Below are 20,599 nucleotides of genomic sequence, written 5' to 3'. Positions count from 1 at the left end.
ATTCTAGGTAGCTGTGGGAGTCGGTGGGCTTGAAATGAATATCGGTTCCTAGGTGGTTGCCCGATATGGAGACAGAGAGGTCCCGGAAGGGAAGAGAGGTGTTAGAGATGGTCCAGGTAAACTTAAGGTTGGGGTGGAAGGTGTTGGTGAAGTGGATGAACTGTTCGAGCTCCTCGTGGGAGCAGGAGGCGGCGCCGATACAGTCATCAATGTAACGGAGGAAGAGGTGGGGTTTAGGGCCGGTGTAGGTACGGAAGAGGGATTGTTCCACGTAACCTACAAAGAGGCAGGCATAGCTTGGGCCCATGCGGGTACCCATGGCTACCCCCTTTGTCTGTCGGAAGTGGGAGGAATTGAAAGAGAAATTGTTGAGTGTGAGGACGAGTTCGGCCAAGCGGATGAGGGTATCAGTGGAGGGGGACTGGTCGGGCCTGCGGGACAGGAAGAAGCGGAGGGCCTTAAGGCCATCTGCATGGGGAATGCAGGTGTAGAGGGACTGGACGTCCATGGTAAAGATGAGATGTTGGGGACCGGGGAATTGGAAGTTCTGGAGGAGGTGGAGGGCGTGGGTGGTGTCACAGACATAGGTAGGGAGTTCCTGGACCAAGGGGGAGAAAATGGAGTCTAGATAGTTGGAGATCAGTTCGGTGGGACAGGAGCAGGCGGAGACAATGGGTCGACCAGGGCATTCAGGTTTGTGGATTTTGGGAAGGAGATAGAAGCGGGCGGTGCGAGGTTGGGGAACGATGAGGTTGGAGGCCGTGGATGGGAGGTCACCTGAGGTGATGAGGTTGTGGATGGTTTGGGAGATGATGGTTTGGTGCTCAGGGGTGGGGTCATGATCAAGGGGGCGGTAGGAGGAGGTGTCGGAGAGTTGGCGTCTGGCCTCAGCGATGTAGAGGTCAGTGCGCCATACTACAACTGCACCTCCCTTGTCCGCGGGTTTTATGGTGAGGTTGGGATTGGAGCGGAGGGAGCGGAGGGCTGCACGTTCTGCAGGGGAGAGGTTGGAGTGGGTGAGAGGGGTGGAGAGGTTGAGGCGATTGATGTCTCGACGGCAGTTGGAGATGAAGAGGTGGAGGGAGGATAGGAGGCCTTGGGGTGGTGTCCAGGAGGAGGGGGTGTGTTGGAAGCAGGAGAAGGGGTCAGTAGAGGGAGGGTTAGGTTCACGGTTGAAGAAGTAAGCGTGGAGGCGGAGGCAGCGGAAAAACTGCTCAATATCCAAATGTGAGCAGTATTCGTTGATCTGTGGGTGGAGGGGGACAAAGGTGAGCCCTTTACTGAGGACTGACCGTTCGTCCTCAGTAAGGGGTAGGTCTGGGGGGATGGTGAAGACTCGGCAGAGCTGGGTGCTGCTGTTTCCTCTGGAGCTGCTGGCTGTGGAGGCTGTGGGCGGAGCAACGTCGGCGTCGGCTGTGGGCGGAGTTGAGTTGGCGTCGGCTGTGGGCAGAGTTGTGCTGGAGTCGGCTGTGGGCGGAGTTGCGCCGGCGGTGGGTGGAGTTGCGTCCGCGTCGGTGATGGGCGGAGTGGCGTCAGAGGTAGGAGGAGCGGGGTAGGCGGCGGCAGGAGCGGTGAGGGTGGTCGCGACTTCAGTGTCGGTGGCAACGGCAGCGATGGTGTTCGCTGTCCCGGAAGTGGGGAACCCGGCAGTGGCGGATGTGACATCATCTGAGGGTTCTCAGATAGTGGCCTCATGGCCAATGGTGGCGGGCACATTGTGGGGAATCTCCACTTTAGCTAACTTTAGTTCACTTTAGCTAACTTTGTCCTTGTTTCATTGTAATTTCCTTTATTTAAATTAAACATGGTTGTTTTCAACCCAAATTTCTCACTCTCAAACTGAATGTTAAATTCTAACATGTTATGATCACCACTTCCTGGAGGATCTTTTGCTCTGAGGTGATTTATTAAATCTGCTTCATTATCCATTACCAGATCCAGGATTACCTGTTCTCTGGTCAACTCCATGACATACTGCTTTCAGAAACTATCCTTAATGCACTCTATGAATTTGTTGTAGCTGCCCTTTCCAATTAGATTAATCTAATCAACATGAAGATTAAAGTCACCCATATTGCACTACTATTTTTAGATGTTCCTATTATTTGTTAATTGCCTTGCTTACAGAGTGGCTACTGATGGGGGTCTATATATAACTCCAACCAATGTCTTCTTTCCCTTGCTGTTTTTTACCTCTGTACAAGTAGACTCTAAATCATCCAAGCCTGGATCATCTCTCACGACTGTCCTCATTTCATCTCTTATTCATAGTGCTACCCTACCATCTATTCCTTCCCTCCTGCCTCTCTGAAAAGAGAAATATTAAATTCCCAGTTTTGATCTCCTTGTACTGTAATGGTTCCGAGATACAATCATAAAGTAATACAGCATGGATATAGGCTCTTCGGCCCAAACTGATCCATGCTGACTACAGCGCCCACTCAGCTAGTTTCAACTGCCTGCATTTGGTCCATATCCCTCTAAACCCTTCCCATCCATGTACCTATCCAAATGTTTTTTAAATGTTGCTATTGTACCTGCCTCAACCACTTTTTCTGGCAGCCCATTTCATATTCTCTGTGGGAAGAAGTTGCCCTCAGGTCCTTCTAAAATCTTTGCCCTCTCACCTTAAACCTATGCCCTCTAGTTTCAATTCCCCATCCCTGGGAAAAAGACTATCTATGCCCCTCGTGATTTTATACACTTCAGTAAGGTCATCCCTCATTCTCCTACATTCCAAGGAATAAAGTCCTATTCTGGCCAACCTCTCTCTATAACTCAGGCCTACTAGTCCTGGCTACATCCTTGTAAATCTTCTTTGCACACTGTCCAGTTTAACTATGTCTTTTCTATAACAGGATGACCAAACTGTACACAATATTCCAAGTGCGGCCTCACCAATGACTTATACAACTGTAACATAACGTCCCAACTCCTATACGCAATGCCTCGACCGAAGGCCAGTATGCTAAATGCCTTCTTCACCACCTTGTCACCTGTGACGCCGCTTTCAATGAACTATGTACCTGTATTCCTAGGTGTGTCTGTTTCACAACACTCCTCAGGACCTTACCATTTATTGTATAAGTCCTACCTTGGTTTGACTTTCCAAAGTGCAACACCTCACACTTATCTGCATTGAATTGCATTTGCCAATCCTCAGCCCAATTCCCCATCTGATCAAAATCCCTCTAATTTTTCATAACCTTTTTCGCTATCAATGCTGCCTCCTAATTTTGTATCATCCACAAACTTCATATTGATCATATTCATTTACCTTGAATTATGCCATTAGTCCATCTACCTATTCATGCATTAAGACACAAAGTCTTTAAGTTTGTTCTATTATTGAATTTTCCTATGTTATTATGGTTCCTTGGTACAATATGACATTTTGTCCCATCCTTTTGTTTTCTGGTAACAATCAGCCCCATTACTAATCCGTACTCCTACCTCCTCCTTTACCTTTTCATTTTCTAATTTTCCATTACAATCTGTAAAATAGTTCTCCTATTTACATTTGATCTGAAAGTAACCAATAATAGATTTGTCAAATTAGCAGCTATTACCAACTAATGAACTTACGGTTTTCCTATGGTGTCACTCTTGCTCTTATACTGGGCCCTCAATCCTGGGCCTCAATATATCCTATAAAAAAGACCTTACAAACTATGAACCAAAAAGCAAGGAAAAAAGTATTTCTTCCCTTCTGCACCAAATTCCCACACTGCTCCAAAATCCCAGAAATATACACTGACTCACTACAAGTTTGATCTCTCTTTCTTGATCACGCAAAGCTTATTGATCATGCACTTTTGACAGACCCTCTCTTAATCAGACCTGAAGGTAAGCTGAGATGACTCACACAAGTTAAGCTTTGAGTCAAGTGATGGAGAAATATTGGGAAGATCAAGATTGTATTCATTGATCTAGAGAAGGCTTATGACTGGGTGCCTAGGGAAGAAGTCTGGAGATGCACTAGAATTTGTGAAAATCTCCTTCGAGAGGTACATAAGATTATTATAGGTCATGTGCAAGGAGTACCAAACTGGAGAATAATGTAAGGTTCAAAGACAGAATTGGATTACACCAAAGACTGGCACTGAGGTCCTATTCCATCTTGATCATTTGGATATTCTAACTGAGGAAGTGAGATGAGAAGTGCTGGGATCAATGACAACTGCAGATGACATTGAACCACGTAGAGGGGATGACACGAATATGATTGAGTGTCTGGAGAATTGGAGAAAACCTCTGCAGAGACTAGTAAGAAAATCAGTGGATTGGAGACACAGATTATGGACTGTCAATTTGAGGATCAGAGTGACAGTGTAAAGATTATGGTTGAAGACTTGACGAAAGTGAATAGTTTCAAATACCTGCAGACAGAAGATGGAAATGTAGAATGCTGAGAGATTAGCTCTACTTGGAGTAATTGAAGTCATACAGCAGAGTGTTAGAATTATAGAAATGCAAGGGGCAAGAAGAAGATTGAGGAAATATATCTTCTCTCAATTGGAAGTGATTCTTTAAATATCTGCATCTCAGATGTTGGGGTTTTCAATCATCGAGTATATTCAAGGGATAAATTGATTCCTGCTGAGGAACTGAAGGAATATGAAGACAGGATGGGTGGGGGGTTCATGTAAAGGATCAGTTTTGATCTTAGTGAGTGGTAGAAAAAGTTTAAAAAGTCAATTGGCCTTCAATTTTGTACATTATTGTGTTCTTAGATTACCTGTAGGGTGGTTGTGTGTCATTCGTCCTGATTCGATGCTCACTTGCACAAGATTGTCCAGTTTGTCAGGCTGGCAGTACCTCATCCCAATGCACATGGCCTTAGTGGCTGCACCAAATCCCGACCCTTCATAAAAACAGAAGTGGTGAGGGAAGAACTTCAGTATTGTGATCCAATGCTGAGATGCTCCTGTTTGCTAAGAGAACAGCAGGTGACACTTGCAGCGAGTTCCACATACCTTTCACATTGAAAGGCGTGTGCCATCCCAGCACATAGTTATCAGGTTTGAGTTGGGTGCAGCCTTCGATGGTCGCTGGGTCTGGTCGTCGTTTATTGATTTTCTCAACAATCTCAACGTAGACCTTCACCATCTCACGATAAAGGTCCTCAAGGGACCAGAAATCTAGAAGTTCAAGAACACAAAGGTAGTTTCTGAATATTCTTTTAAAAAAGCATGTTTGGATCCTTCCGTGCCCTTGCTATCCATCTTTGAGCTTCACAATACAGATCTCTGCATTCCTCTGGCCATTCCTGATTTAAATGCCCCACTACTGGAGACTGTACTTTCAGCCATTTAGCGCTTAACCTCTGAAACTCTCTCCATATATCTCTCCACCTGTCCATCTCACTTCTCAACATTTCACAATAAAGATTCTCGAGGGACCAGATAAATGTCTAGATAAATATGAGGTGCTGCATTTTGGATAGGCAAATCAAGGCAGGACTGATACACTTAATGGTAAAGTCCTCTAGAGTGTTGCTGAACAAAGAGACCTTGGAGCGCAGGTTCATAATTCCTTGAAAGTGGAGTCAAGGTAGATAGGACAGTGAAGAAGACGTTTGTCATGCTTGCTTTTATTGGTCAGTCCTTTGAGTATAGGAGTTGGGAGGTCATGTTGCGGCTGTACAGGACATTGGTTAGGCCACTTTTGGAATACTGCATGCAATTCTGGTTTCACTGTTATAAGAAAGATGTTGCTAAACTTGAAAGTGTTCAGAGAAGATTTACAAGGTTGTTGCCAGGGTTAGAGGGTTTGAGCTATAGGAAGAGATGAATAGGCTAGGGCTATTTTCCCTGGAGTGTCAGAGGCTGAAGGGTGACCGTATAGAAGTTTATAAAATCATGGAAAAGGGTGAATAGTCGAGGTCTTTCCCCACGTTAGGGGAGTCCAAAACTAGAGGGCACAGGTTTAAGGTGAGAGGGGAAATAATTAAAAGGGAACTAAGGGGCAACGTTTTCACACAGAGGCTGGTGCATATATGGAATGAGCTGCCAGAGGAAATGATGGAATCTGGTACAATTACAACATTTAAAAGGGGTCTGGATGGGTATATGAATACAAAAGGTTCAGAGGGATGTGGGGCAAATAGGACTAGATTAATTTAAGATATCTGATCGGCATGGATGAGTTGGACCAAAGTGTCTGTTTCCGTACTGTATATCTCTATGACTCTATGATTCTCCCTCAATTTCCTTCTTAGAATCTGTTTCTTTGACCAGGTCAATACAGTGTGGAGTTGGAGGAACATGGCAGGTCAGGCAGCATCAGAGAAGCAGAAAAGTTGACATTTCAGATTTTTAATTTTAACCTTTTTAAACTCCCCCTCCCACTCCCTGGGTGACATGTCCATCCTGGGCCTCCTCCAGTGTTACAATGATGCCACCCGCAAACTGGAGGAGCAACACTTCATATTCTGCCATGGGAGCCCACAGCCCGATAGCCTAAACATGGAATTCACCAGTTTTAAAATCTCCCCACCCTCGGCCTCATCTCTTGTCCAACCCTCCTTCTCATCCCCACCTCCTTGGCCTGAAACAACCTGTCCATCTTCCCTCCCACCTATCCTCCCTAACCACCCCACTGACTGATCCCCACTGCCCCTACCTGCATCCACCTATCACCATCCCACCTACCTTCCCCCAGCGCCACCCCTCCTTCTATTTATTTCCCAGCTCCCTTCCCCCTCCCCGCTCCTCTAATGCTGCTTGGCCTGCTGTGTTCATCCAGCTCTACACCTTGTTACGTCAACTTTTCTGCTCCTCTGATGCTGCCTGGCCTGCTGTGTTCCTCCAGCTCCACACTGTGACTCTGACTCCAGCATCGGCAGTACTTGCTTTCTGTTCTTTGACCAGGCGTTTGGTCACCTCCCCTAATACTGCATCCGGTGTTTCGATGTCAACATTTATCTGGTAATCGCTCCTGTGAAGCATCTTAGGGCATCCTACCACATTATGGGTGCCACATCAATGCAAGCAACTTATATTTATTTCACACAGTCACAAAACTGTTGCAGTGCTGAAGGAAGCCATTCAGTCCACTGTGTTGTCAAAAGACCACTTTATCTGGCGATACTCCATCACCTTCTCCCTGAGACCTTGCAAATGCTTTGCTTTTGGATAATAATCCAATTCCCTCTTGAATGCTTTGATTAAACCTGCCTTTGCCACACTGTCAGTCAATGTATTCCGAATGCCAAATACTCTTACTGATAATGTAGATTGTCTATTTTCATCACTAACATTAACCTTTTACACTCAGTTGTATCAACCACTAGAAGGGAGAACAGGGATAAAAATGGACAGACAGTACATAGGCTACAATGATTCAGGAAGGCAGCTCACCACGCCTTCCTCCAGGGTAACTAGGGATGGGCAATACTTGCTGGATGCCCAGATCCCACGAGTGAATAAACAAAACGAACAGCAGGAGGATGAGTTAAAAATACGCTGAAGCATTTCAAAGCAATGCACAGGACTCAAAGGTTCAATTTGAAATATAAATTAGTAGTGAGAAGAATAAAGAGAAATGAACTTCGGGAGTTGTTTTCAAGCAAACAGCATGACAAAGTTAAACGTTGACAATTGTTGACTGTTTGATTTCTGCAGTGTGTATGTGTGTGCGCATGTGAATACAGGACTTATTGATTTTGATAAGGCTACAATGTAAGCCATAACTAAGGCTCCAGTACCCCTAAAAATTAAGAACGTCTTCCAGGATAATTTGGGCCACTTATTCCTACATTCTTCACATCTCCTGAATTGGCTGCGTCACAGACAGCCAACTTGTAAGATTAAAGACAGTAAAAAGTGACAGTCAATCAGCCTCATGCTGAATGAGAGATACACCAAGGCAGTTGTATTGTGTTTCAGTAGTTTTCACACTCATCACCATTGAGCTCTATCTGCTACATGCTATTCTGGGTACCCAGAACTATATCTGAATAATGTCAGTGATCTCTAGAACAGGATTCAGATGGAGGTCAATGAGTGAACAAAAATACACAGAATACCTCACATTCCATTGGAATGCCAACTATCCCTGGCTCTTACAGTAAGAACTACCCAATGATGATCCAAACAAAAAATAACAGGGTGATTTGTATAAAACACTTCCAGAAATATGCAAAACTCAGGAACATTTTCTAATCAATTTGATCATCAATATTTTCCTCCAATTAACTTTTCCTCCAATTCACTTTTGTTTAAATAGTCGTTCAGTATGAATAGCCACTCATAAGACATGAAGATATCATGAAGGAATCTTTTAATTGTAAGAGAGCTCAAGATGTTATGCATATTCAAGGCTGAGGGCGATATACTTTTTGGGCTGTAAGGAAAGTAAGGGACACATTGAAAAGGCAGGAAATTAGAGTGGAGATCAAAGATCAGCCTTGGTCTTACTTTTGCACCTCATCCATGCTCTTACATTCAAAGATTTCATGACAATGTTAGTCCATAAGAATTCACCTGCAGAAGAAGTGGAGAAAGAACAGGATTTTCCATGTAACAATGCATGGATACTGTGAGGGCTGTCTATTGTTGGGGTGAAATTACTGTTTGGCTACAGTGTGAGGACGGTTTTGAAGCTGTGTGTTTTACTGTGGGAATACCCCGAAGATGATACATTTACTGTGGACATTTTCTGCAGGTGTACTGTGGTGTAGTTTGTAGGTTCTGTGTGATTGTGTACTGTGATCATATTTTGCAGGTTAATTTGCAAGTACACTGTGCACTGTGTGTGTATACTGTGGGATTACACTGCAAATACTCTATGTGCACATGGATACTGTGGGAGTATCCTGCAGATGTTGTGGGAATACTATGGAAGTTTTCACAAACTGGAGGAACTGTGGTGAATAAGTTGGGAATATTCTGCCCATAATGTATGTATATTGACTGAGAATGCTACAGGTATTGACTATGTAGTGTAGATGTAATCGTCCATATTGTGTGTATTCTGCAAGTACTGCTTGAAAACTGAGAGAAGTGTGGACGTACCTTTTGCATCTCCTGAGAGGATTCTGCAGGTACTGTGTATTTGCTGTGAAAGTATACTGCAGGAACTGTATACTGTCATTCTGTTGCGCATCTCACACGAGACCTGCAAGCTGTTGCCTCAGCTCCAAAGCCTTGTTCTTTACAGTCAAAGCAACAGCAGTCACTACTTTTCATTGTGATTCTTTCAGGCTGAAATAAAGACTGTTAATCATAATATTCAACGTGCAGACCATGCCTGCATCAAACATGCCCTGTTTGGTGAAGGTATCCAATTGATGAAGTCCCTCATGAATAGCCAGGAGGAGCAAGGCAGAACTCTGGAGCTTGTTGCTTTGCCATGAGGTCCAACTCACATAAGTGTACTCGCATTGTTATCAGCTCTGTAGCCAGTCAGCCAGTAGTCCCCATGAGCCTTTGGGTTTCCATTCTCTTCATACTTAACCCCTGATCCCTATCAGTGCATTGAGCAAGTCTCTGCTCACTTTCCTGGTGGCTGTCCTAGTGCCTTCTTACTCTGCCAGCATTTTTACCTTCCCTTCAACATTTGACCCCATACAATGAGCCAGAAGTAGGTGCCTTAGGGACCAGCATCCTCCCCTTTATCCCAGTCCATGGTACATTGATGAAACTAAATGTGCCTCTGCTGAACACCCATACAACCAAAAGCAAGTAGTCACAAGAACTGGTGCTGAGTCGGAGAGTCCCCAGAAATAGTTGTTCTTCCCTGTGAAGTCTGGGGGTCTTCTGCAATACAGTCCAGAGAGAGTGGGTCAACTAATGGTCAACGGCTGCATTCTGCATAATATTCCTCTACAATGGGGATAATGGACCACTGCAGTATGAGGAGCTCCTATCATCCGCTAAAGAGCATACCATTCAGGGGCTACTCTGAAGCCCAACCTCTTTGGTAGAAGTTAAGTGAACAGGAATTTAGCTAAAATAGTCCTGTGCCCTGAGCAATCCTCCGATACAAAATTGTCCATTCTGTCTTGCAATAGTACTACTGGCTACAGATAATCACTGATATATATGACACCCACCACTGCAGGCTCAGAAACATTCCAAATACAAATTAGTATTTCACTTTGCATTGCTTACACAAATGCCAGGATCTAACATGAGAGTCATGTCTTTTTATTTTTGTGTCTTTAAAAAGTGTAGATTGCAAGGCAAAAGAACTGCTTTAAAAAAAAACAGATTTACCAGGATGGTTGCCTAATTCCATAACAATGAATTTGATATCTATTGTGAACTGTGTTATTTGTGGGTATGGGTTTCTGCAATGTGCAGATGATCAGGAGCAGAGGTGTTGTTTAGAAGTGAAGTTGATTGGTTCTCATCGAACTGAACAAATTGAAACTGAAAACAAATTACAGACACAGGGAGAGAGAACGACACAGGGGTGTGGGCTGTTGTTTCCCCCCAGTAGAAGATGCCTGTTCTCTGCAGTAAAAGAAAGATCCAGTTTAATCTTGAGGAAAACCAGTGACCTTGCTTACAGCAGTTGCTGTGAGCTGTGCCTGTTGAATTGATAAATCACAGACATTTTCCAACTGAATCAGTTGCTCTGTACTTCTTAAAAAGAAAAATGGAAGCTTCCAGAAAAAGACAAGTGACTATCAAGAGCCTGGTTGGCTGAAGAAAGATCATCTCAACTTGGAATAGGGAAGCAAAGATCACTATACTGACTTTAACTGACTTTCCAGTTCTTTCTACCTCTAATGTGTGTGTGTGTGTGTGTGTGTGTGTGTGTGTGTGTGTGTGTGTGTGAGAGGGATCTTATGTGGGTTATAGTTTGAGTTAATAATGTTACATGTCAATGGTTTCTATCTGTTTACCTATAACTATAATCTAATTACTTATAATAAATAAAAAATTCTTGTTTAGTACAGAAGCCTGGTCCGTGCTTTATATCAATCTTAGTCTGAAAGTCAGATAAATTGGGATACTGTGCTTACTTGAAAAATAAATTAACATTTGATATGATTCTGGGACTAGCGGGACTCAATTTACAGTGTGCTACCCTGTGGGTCATAACACTACAAATCTCACACGGGTGTTCACAAAAAAAATCTTTATGTGACCCTTTCGTTACAGTACCACTCCTATGCGTTGTTTCCCCAAGTAGTTTTAGCGTGCAAGGAGGAAGCCTGCTGTGGTTCAGGGGGCTGCTGTAGGAGGAGTGTGGTTAGGGACCTCCAGGGATTTGAATCAACCACAGCTTCCTGGCTGCTGCCTGATCAGGCTGGTTTAGCTGGCATTCTGTCATTCTATCAGTAGGTGGGTTGTCAGCAAACAGAAATTGCATTTATATAGCAATATCACAAACTACCAAGGCAGCTAAAAGCTTTTTGCAGGTAATGAAGCAACTTGCAAGTGTAATAATGTAGATAACACAGCAGCAGCTAATTTGCACACAGCTAGCTCCCACTAACTGCAAACCAATAACAGCCAGATCCCCTGATTTAGTGATGCTGGGTGTCTGATAAATATTGGTCAAAATGCTGGGCATGACACAGAATTCTTCTGCTCTCTGTACAGGAATATGGCACCTTTTACATCTATCCGTGCAGACATCACCTCAACCAAACACTGCACTTCCAAAAGTGCAGCACTCCTTCAGGGCTGCATTTCCAATAATCCAGCACTCCTTCAGGGCTGCATTTCTAACACTGCAGTACTCCTGCAGGGCTGCACTGTAATAAAATGTAAAACACTTACTAAATTCTTACCTGATATGAGTGCCTCTGCTGTTACTATGTGCATAACTGTATCATCACTGACTGGCCAGTTGTCCTCTGTTAAGGTAAGGCTTTCCAATCCACCCAGACCTTTCAGTTCATCTAGAATCACCACACCTGAAGGGCAGTTCTCCCACTTGGAGTTCCTATAGCCCAGAGCATCTCCGACTCCCCCCAGCACCATGGCGGCCCTGTAATGTTCCATTGCAAGAGGACGTGTGCTGACAACTGCCTTGGTCACAGTTTTAGACAGTGTAGTCAGTCCCTCAGGAACAGCTTTCTACTGCTTAGCTGGTTATATACAGTGACTCAATCAAAGGCAATGATAACCTTTTGTGGATTAGCTGTTGTTATCTCTGGATGCTGCAGACTGCTGGTGTATTTTTAGAAGTGGTAGCTCAGGGGATAACAATTAGTTTATACACACTTTATATTCCTTAACAACTCAGAAACCAAATGTAGTCCACAGTACCACAGTAGTGCATTATGCCATGAATTACTTGCCATTACTCTTACTTGTCATTTCATTTTCATTTAGTATTCCTTGTCCACCTGAGACAAACCATTGGGAACAACACCAAGTACAGACATATCAATTCACTGAGCACCACATAATTTTCTGAGTATGCCCCAGGTCATAGGCCATCAGAACATGCAAAGGGACAGATTCGCTGTAAGCTTATGGAATAAAACATTTTGGTACCTACTCACAATTCTGTCATTCACACCTCCTCCAGGGACATCTTTTATTCCTTTAGTTATAATTTCCACCCTTTTTGCCCCAGCACCATCCACTTGCCATTTAATCTCTCTCTCTCTCTCTCTTCTACTCTATCAGCAAACCTGACAGTTTTTCCTCACCCTTCACCCTGCACTTACTCAAAACTATTATACTGCCAACTTTTGCCAGTGCTTGTTAAAGATCACTGACCTGAAATGTTAATTCTGCTTTTCGCTTCACAGTTGTTGCCTGGGCTTCTGAATACTTCCAGCATTTTCTGTCTTTATTTCAGATTTGTAGTGTCCAAAGTATTTTACTTTACTACCTCGAAACTGTCTTGCTCCAGTTCTATTCCATCCACTTCACCTAACCCTTTCACAAAACGGGTGTTAGGGATTACAACCTCCAACAACTCATGGATAGCAATAGGACTCAGCTTTCTATGCGTACTCCATTACCTTCATTAATTTCTTATTAGGCATGGCATTCAGCTCTTCTTCGATTGCCTTTGCCTCTGCACTCACTTCTTTGACCTGGAATCTTCACCCTGGTCAGCAGACACTTTCATTGGTCTCCAAATTCCTCCCTCTTCCTGGAACCCTTCCTGTGGCCTAATGCCCTCTCTTAATCTTTTCACTGAGAACACCGATGTGAGAAGGGCTCTCTCAACTTCTCTGCCCCCCTCACTCATTCTAGCCTCAGAACTGGAAGCACTGCATTTTCGTATTTTTCCAATTCTCTCACGGGATCTTGGAAGTTGCCGGCTCAGCCAGCATTTATCACCCAGCTTTGAGAAGATAGTGTTGAGCTGTCTTCCTGAACCGCTGCAGTCCATGTGCTGTAGGTAGACCCATAATGCCCTTAGGGAGAGATTTTCAGGATTTTGTCCTAATGACACTGAAGGAATGGTGATATAGTTCCAAGTCAGAATGGCGAGTGGCTTGGAGAGGATCTTGCAGTTGGTTCTGGAGATTGAAGTATAGTGTGATTTGGGAAAGGGATGTGAAATAGTAAAGGGAAGAGGATACTTGTGGTAGTAGTTTATTGGTCCCTAATGGTAACCATGTGGGGTATACTGGAAGAAATAATGGCGGCTTTTGAGAAAGATACGGTAGTAATCCTTGGTGATTTCAATCTACACATAGGTTCAATGAAACATATGGGCAACATAGCCTGGATTATATGTCTAGCATGTCCACCTTTCCTCATGAGATATTCGCCCATTCCAGGTATTAGTCTAGGAAACTTTCTCTGAATTGCTGCCAATGATTTAATATCCTCGAATATTGTTGAAAAAGAAAATTCACATTTTGTCAAAGCCCTTCATCTTGATTACATCAGGACAATTCAAAAGAAATACCAATATAAAGAGTAACAACATTTTTTACACTGTACAAGAAATGCATGCTGATTGGTTGGCAAGTTGACTCTGATTAGTAGTGGCATTGTCATGGAGAATGCACCAGCTGAATGATGCCTGACAGTTAACTGCCAGGCTTTGTTTAAATATAAGCCAGTCAAGTTGACTATGATTGGCCAAGAAACTTAACTGAGGAAAGATCCAGGAAATGGCTATCACCTGTTTTGTTCAGTTCAAACAGGCACAGTGTATATATCTATTCTTTACATCTGCACATAATTACAGCATCACATCTAATGGTGGATACTGTTTAGAGTTTTTCAAGCAAGGGTGTTCAGGTATGGTTAGTACCTTGTCCATGATGATCTATTCCTTATGATCAACCAATCTTTGAGTAGGAGTCATCACACCAACAGTGAAATTCATATCCAACATTGGTCAGTGGTGAGACAGGCAGAATGCTTCTTGACTTGACTGCAGTATCCTGTTAGTAGTGAACATCACTTTTGTTGTGCCACAACACAGAGGCAGACAGCAAAAGGAAAATCAGTGTCCTTACCTCTACATTCACAACGCAGTAGAATTAAAACTTTCAAAGACCCAACAAAATGAAACCAAATGGTTCCTAACCAGACATTTGAATAACTAGTCCCAGACTTTGTGAATAAGTGATACTAGACACCATGTTTATAGCTTAAACAAAAGATATAACAATTTACTAATAATACAGTAACTTACGCAGAGCAAAGCTAAACAACACAGTAATCTAATTTATGTCTAGGATTCAAAAGCAATAACCTTTGTTTTCAGCCCCATTCACACAAAAAGCAAACAGGGATAAAATTAAAAATAGATAAATAACAAAACTATCCAGTTAACTTAAGTAGCTTCCATGATGTACTGCTTCACAGGTACATAGGATTGTCTCTAGATTAATTTTTTGATATTAAACAATGCAATCTTTTGCAGTTGATTCTGAAGAACTTCCAATAGCTGATAATGGGAGGTTAGGCTGCAAGCTTTCAAACCTTCAAGCAGTAGCATCATCAGCCAAAATCCTTTTCTCAGAAAGCCCCAGTTCAAAACAGTTCAAAAATCTCCAGCCTCTCCCTCAATATGACCATTGTGTTCTCTCAGACTTGCTGGAACCAATTCCCAGTACTACTCTTGTTAATGTTCAAACATCCGCTATCTAAGCATACTGCCACTCCAGAGTTGAAGAATCTATAAAGTTGGAGGATCACAAAGAAATTAGAATATTTGCTTCACATTACAACAGACCATCCTTCGCCAGTATGACCTATATGTAACTCCTGACCCACAGCAATGTAGTTAAATCCTAACTGCACTCTGAAATTCCCTAGCAAGCCACAAAATTTAAGGGCAACCAGGGGTGAGTAATAGCGACACCCACATTCCATGATAGAATAAAACAAAATATCATTGCAATATCAGTCACCTTGTTCCATTATTTGATCATTACATAACCTGTTTCCATTCATCCTTAGATAACAAGGTGTACAGCTGGATGAACACAGCAGGCCAAGCAGCATCATAGGAGCAGGAAGGCTTGGCTGCTGTGTTCATCCAGCTCTACACCTTGTTATCTCAGATTCTCCAGCATCTGCAGTTCCTACTATCTCCATTCATCCTTATCATTTTTTGCACTTGGTGCCAAATTTACCTCACCAAGTGGATTGAAAATCTGTAATTACAAGGTCTCATACTCTGACAGTAAATATCATAATGCCCTTCAGTTACATCAATGCTGTAAGTAAGACTGTGTGATTCCACTTTCCACAAAATCATTTGCACTGATGTTCCTGTCTTTGGATCAGTTTGCTGGATTTGATTGCAACATTTTCTTCAAGATATTTTGCAATATGAAGTGATGGAATAGAAAGATTATATCATCTAGTTTGATCATTAGCTGGTGTTTGAGACTGTGAAAGTGCAATTTAATTCTCTCACTCGAGATTTTCATTCAGGTATGAATTGGAAATGTTTATTGTATCACTGGTTGATTGAAAGGAGTCTGCTGAATAAACAGCAGTGCTTGAATCTCACAGAAAGTCAAACCATGTTCTGGATTATTCCACTCGAGCTTCAGCTGACATGGTTAATTTATGATTTCCAAAGCATTTACTATCTGTTCCTCATTGCTGTTGGCAGTCCTGATCAGTCATTACCAAGCAATTAAATACGTGGAACAAACACATAAAACGTTTGAGGAACTCAGCAGGTTTGGCATCATCTGTGGAAAGAGAAATGGAATTAATTTGTTGAGTCCAGTATGACTTTTCTTCAGATTCTTCAGTTCTTCAGGTTAATTCTCTCTCACTGTCCACATATGGGGCCAGACTTGCTGAGTTCCTCTGGCATTCCTGTGTTTGTTTCAAATTTCCGGCATTCACTGTATTTTATTTTTATTTAATTAATTGTGGATTATGTACTACTGCATATAATGTCCTTGTCATGGTTATTAATAGTATTTGAAGTAATCCTCTTGTTCTGCATTTGGCAATGCACTGCCCTTACTATTCAATCAGTTGTACATTCACTGGCTGGTTTAATAAACGATATATAGTTTTGCATGAGCTGCTTCCTCTAATGGACTACTTTATGAATTTATTAAGATCAGAATTCCATGCCAAAAAAGGTTATTGGAAAATTTTCTTTATCAGGTCTGCAATTTGGAATGATCATTGCCTGGCACTTGTGTGATGTGAAAGATATTTGCCACTTTAAAGCCAAGCTTGGATGTTCTCCAAGTCTTGCTGCATGTGAACATGGTCTGTTTCAGTGACTGATAGGCTGTGAATGTTGCTGGACATTGTGAAAAATAACACTGTTGTGTTGGATGTAGATCACTGAAGGGCAGCATTATGATTAGAATAAAGGAGGTCAAAGTTTATGGTTGGGTGACAGTAAGTATCAATGCTGGGAAAAGGAAGCAGAAATAGATCAAAAAGGAAAAGTCTGTGATAGAATGCAAGGCAATGTAGATTCGTTGAGCAGAGGGTCCATTACAAGCACCAACCATCTGAAACTGAAAGGGATGGTTATGATATGAAGTTGTTGAAAGCAGTGATGAACACAAATAGGTGTTAAGCACAGCTCTGAAAGCTGCAGCACACTTCTTCAAACTTCACTCCAGCTTCATTAACAGTATAAGAGCTGAGGGAAAAGAGATCAGACTGAGAATAGAGTGGAGAATTTAAATGCTGGACAATTGGATGTTCAATGTCACAGTTGAGCACTGAATAGAGTTGTGCAGCAGCGGGATTGCTGAAGATATATTTGCTCTTGTCAAAGTTTCACAAGCAGTGAACATTGTCTCAGCAGGTAAAGGTAAATAAAAGTGTCAATAATGTTAATAATAGATGCAGACACTATGTTACATAGTTGAAGACTGGAATGCTAGGGAATTACTACTCAACAGTGGTCCTTCATTAATAATAACAATAATGACAACAACAATAATAATATTTAGGATTTAGATTTTACAATGGTGGAAAACTGGAGGGATTTTATCTTTAGTTCTATGAAGGGATGACTTGCCTTCTTAAAAGGTTGAAAGATATTTTGAATAGTGAGTTTAAGACAGTTATTCCAAAAAATCATGTGGTTTTACAAAAATGACCGGCATGTCATGTGCGTGTGTGTGTATGTATATATATATATATATATATATATAAGAATACAGTTAGAAAGATCTTAACACAAACATCAAAACATATTTTCAATCTGGATCCATCACTATCCATTACAGAGACTATTGCAGAGAAATATCGCCATCAATCTCAGCTTATTATTACTTTACTGGTGCTTTCCAGTTGTTTCTTTTCCTTGGACTCTGGAGACAATTCTCGGATTCCTTTCCAAGTTCGCCTGCAAAACCCTCACATAATTCTGATCACCTAAATATTCTCAGGTTTAATGACTTAAAGACTTCTATCTAAACTCTCCTGGCTTGGATGCTCTACAGATTGGAAACCACTGCAGCCAAGGTGACTGGTTCCCAGAAAAGCTTGGTTCTCCTGCTGGGGAAAAAAAATCTGTTCTCATCTGAACTAAACTCTGAGTTCCTGTAAATTAAAACTTTGAACCTTTTGTTCTGATGTCAAAGTTGAATTGCCAACGTATGTTTACTCTTCTTGTCAAAACCTCAACATTATCAGCATGTTACCCATCAATGTCCCAGGCACTCTACAGCAATCATATGCATCCTTGTAACTGATCTATCTGGGCACTGTCCAAATGACTCCGAACGTTTTTTTGAAAAGGAAATCACAGAATTAATCAGAAATATATCTCCATCCATCTGCAAAAATAACCAAATTCCAAAATTAATAATAATTATAAATCTTTCACCACATCTGCCCCACCAAAGAGATAAATGAATAATATCCTTAAGAGACCCTTCCATTTTCACACTATTGCTATGGCATATCATCCATGTATTGTACACTCATTAAACATACATTGATTTTCATAACAATCATATCCTGAGCAAATCTGTCTGATTGCAAAATCTCTCAAAAAACCTAAAGAGTTGTGGTCTATATAAATAACACACTCTTCAGAGTTATGGTATAAGTAAATTTCAAATAAGATTCTTTTCCACCATTAAGTGTTGACAATTATTAGAGTTTTGTGAAAGACAATCAGCTGGTCATTAGATCCCCATCTCATTTTCTTGTAGCAAAACAGCACTTACACCAATGTCACTGCAATCAAAAACCAATTTGAATGGCTTCTTACAGTTCAGTGCTGCTAAAATTGGTTCAGTTGCCAGCATAGCTTTCAATTCGTCAAAGGCATTCCGGAATTCTTTTGTCCTTCCACATTTCTTGCCCTTCTTCAATAAATATGTCAAAGGAGCTGAAGTTTGGAAATGACCTCTGCTAAAATGTATTCATGCTGATATTTTGCACAATTTTGCATTTTGTCTTAGACATGGGCAGATTGCCCTTATCTGCACCACTTTAGAACTTTGGACATTAGGTTGGCTATAAGTGAATTTGCCAAATCAAGAGTGACTTATTTCAGCCACACTAAGCCAAACTGACTCTGTATAGCTAATCAAACAGTTCACTCAAGAGTTTACTGGGCTGTTTTCCCTGGAGTGTCAGAGGCTGAGGGCTGTCCTTATAGAGGTTTATAAAATCAACATGGGCATGGATCGGGTAAGTAGGCAAGGTCTTTTCCCTGGGGTGGGGGAGTCCAAAACTACAGGGCATAGGTTTAAGGTGAGAGGGGAAAGATATAAAGGGGACCTAAGGGGAAATTTTTTCACGCAGAGGGTGGTGTGTGTATGGAATGAGCAGCCAGAGAAAGTGCATGGAGGCTGGTATGATTACAACATTTAAGAGGCATCCGGATGTAATGAATAGGAAGGGTTTTGGGGAAATGGGCCAAATGCTGGCAAATGGGACTAGATTTATATAGGATATCTGGTTGGCATGGACAAATTGGATCGAAGGGTCTGTTTCCGTGCTGTATATCTCTATGACTCTATGACTAGTTGTAACTTTTCTTCCTAGGTTTGGCTGAACACAACCAATCCTTCAATAATGCTATTGGTTAATCATTGAAAAGCTGCTGGTGCATTTTTAATTCAAAATGGCACAAGTTTATGTTGATAATGTCGTTCCAGTACGACACAATTTAGTTAATTGTTCAGTCATGGAACTACTCAAAATCATCCTAACAAGGCAACTTAGTTAACAAGTTATGCTTCACCAATTATTTCAATGCAGTTCACTAGTCACGGAATCATTTTGGAATCCACCTTTGTTATCATGCCGTAGCAACCTGTGACTGCCAGAGTAAAATAAAAGTCATTGAAAAGAAAGGAAAACCAAAAATACTAACACCGCAATGAAATAAACAGGGCACAGAAAATGGCAAAAATAAAGCAAGGTACGCTGGGAATACCTTGGCTAAGACATACAGACACACAGAGACAAATCTGTCTGGAGACAGTTCCTTGCAAAATTTAAGCCCGGACAACTGAAAACCAGAGAGGCGCCAGAACACATTAGCAAGTTTGAAAGGACAGTTCAACACTTCTTGACAAACAAACAACACTATATGCATGGGACATAGTGTCTCGGTAACAGTTTCTTCCCTGTTGCTATCAGACTTTTGAATGGACCTTTCAAATGTTAATGTTGATCTCTCTCTCTCTGCACCTTCTCTGCAGCTGTAACACCATATTCTGCACGCTGTTCTGCTACCCTGATGCACTTTGTATGATACCATCTGCCTGTATAGCTCACAAAACAAACACTTTTCATTGTTTCTCGGTATATGTGACAACAATAAGTCAGACTCAAATGACCAGGTATATATTTTGGGCCAAAAGACCAGACTTCCAGGCCCTAAAACAGGCATATCATAGCGTTCACTGTCAGCAAGCCTTGAGAGCCATTAACAGCATTTTGAGGTGATAAAGCCAATTAACTTGATGCCCCTGATTGGCCAAGCCCTTGGAAAATTTGAGAAGGTAGTCAGGAAGGTATAAGAACCTGGCTCTGACCAGGCTTGACCTGACCCCACTCTCCAGCTGGCCGAGAGGCACGTTATGAATCACAGAAGGTAGGTCTGCAGGTACAACAGGTAATTAGGAAGGCAAATGGAATTTTGTCCTTCATTGCGAAAGGGATTGAAATAAAAAGCAGAGAGGTTATGTTGCAGCTGTACAAGGTGCTGGTGAGGCCACACCTGGAGTACTGTGTGCAGTTTTGGTCTCCTT

General features: G+C 42.0%; 1 protein-coding gene across 1 annotated transcript in view; it reads right to left on the bottom strand.

Moving 5' to 3' along the window:
* The window catches only part of adprhl1 (ADP-ribosylhydrolase like 1), a 36,992-nt gene extending 25,029 nt beyond the window's left edge, over positions 1-11,963 (bottom strand). Inside the window, exons 1-3 of the mRNA XM_048602635.1 lie at positions 11,750-11,963; positions 4,977-5,141; positions 4,739-4,864 (exon numbers count right to left, since the gene is read on the bottom strand). Of these exons, the coding sequence (XP_048458592.1) occupies positions 4,739-4,864; positions 4,977-5,141; positions 11,750-11,963 (505 nt within the window). The remainder of the gene's footprint in view (positions 1-4,738; positions 4,865-4,976; positions 5,142-11,749) is intronic.
* Positions 11,964-20,599: the final 8,636 nt, after the last annotated feature.

Source organism: Rhincodon typus, chromosome 11 (assembly GCF_021869965.1).
Source record: "Rhincodon typus isolate 14 chromosome 11, sRhiTyp1.1, whole genome shotgun sequence".
Taxonomy (NCBI): Eukaryota; Metazoa; Chordata; class Chondrichthyes; order Orectolobiformes; family Rhincodontidae; genus Rhincodon; species Rhincodon typus.
This window is presented reverse-complemented; position numbering and strand designations above follow the sequence as displayed.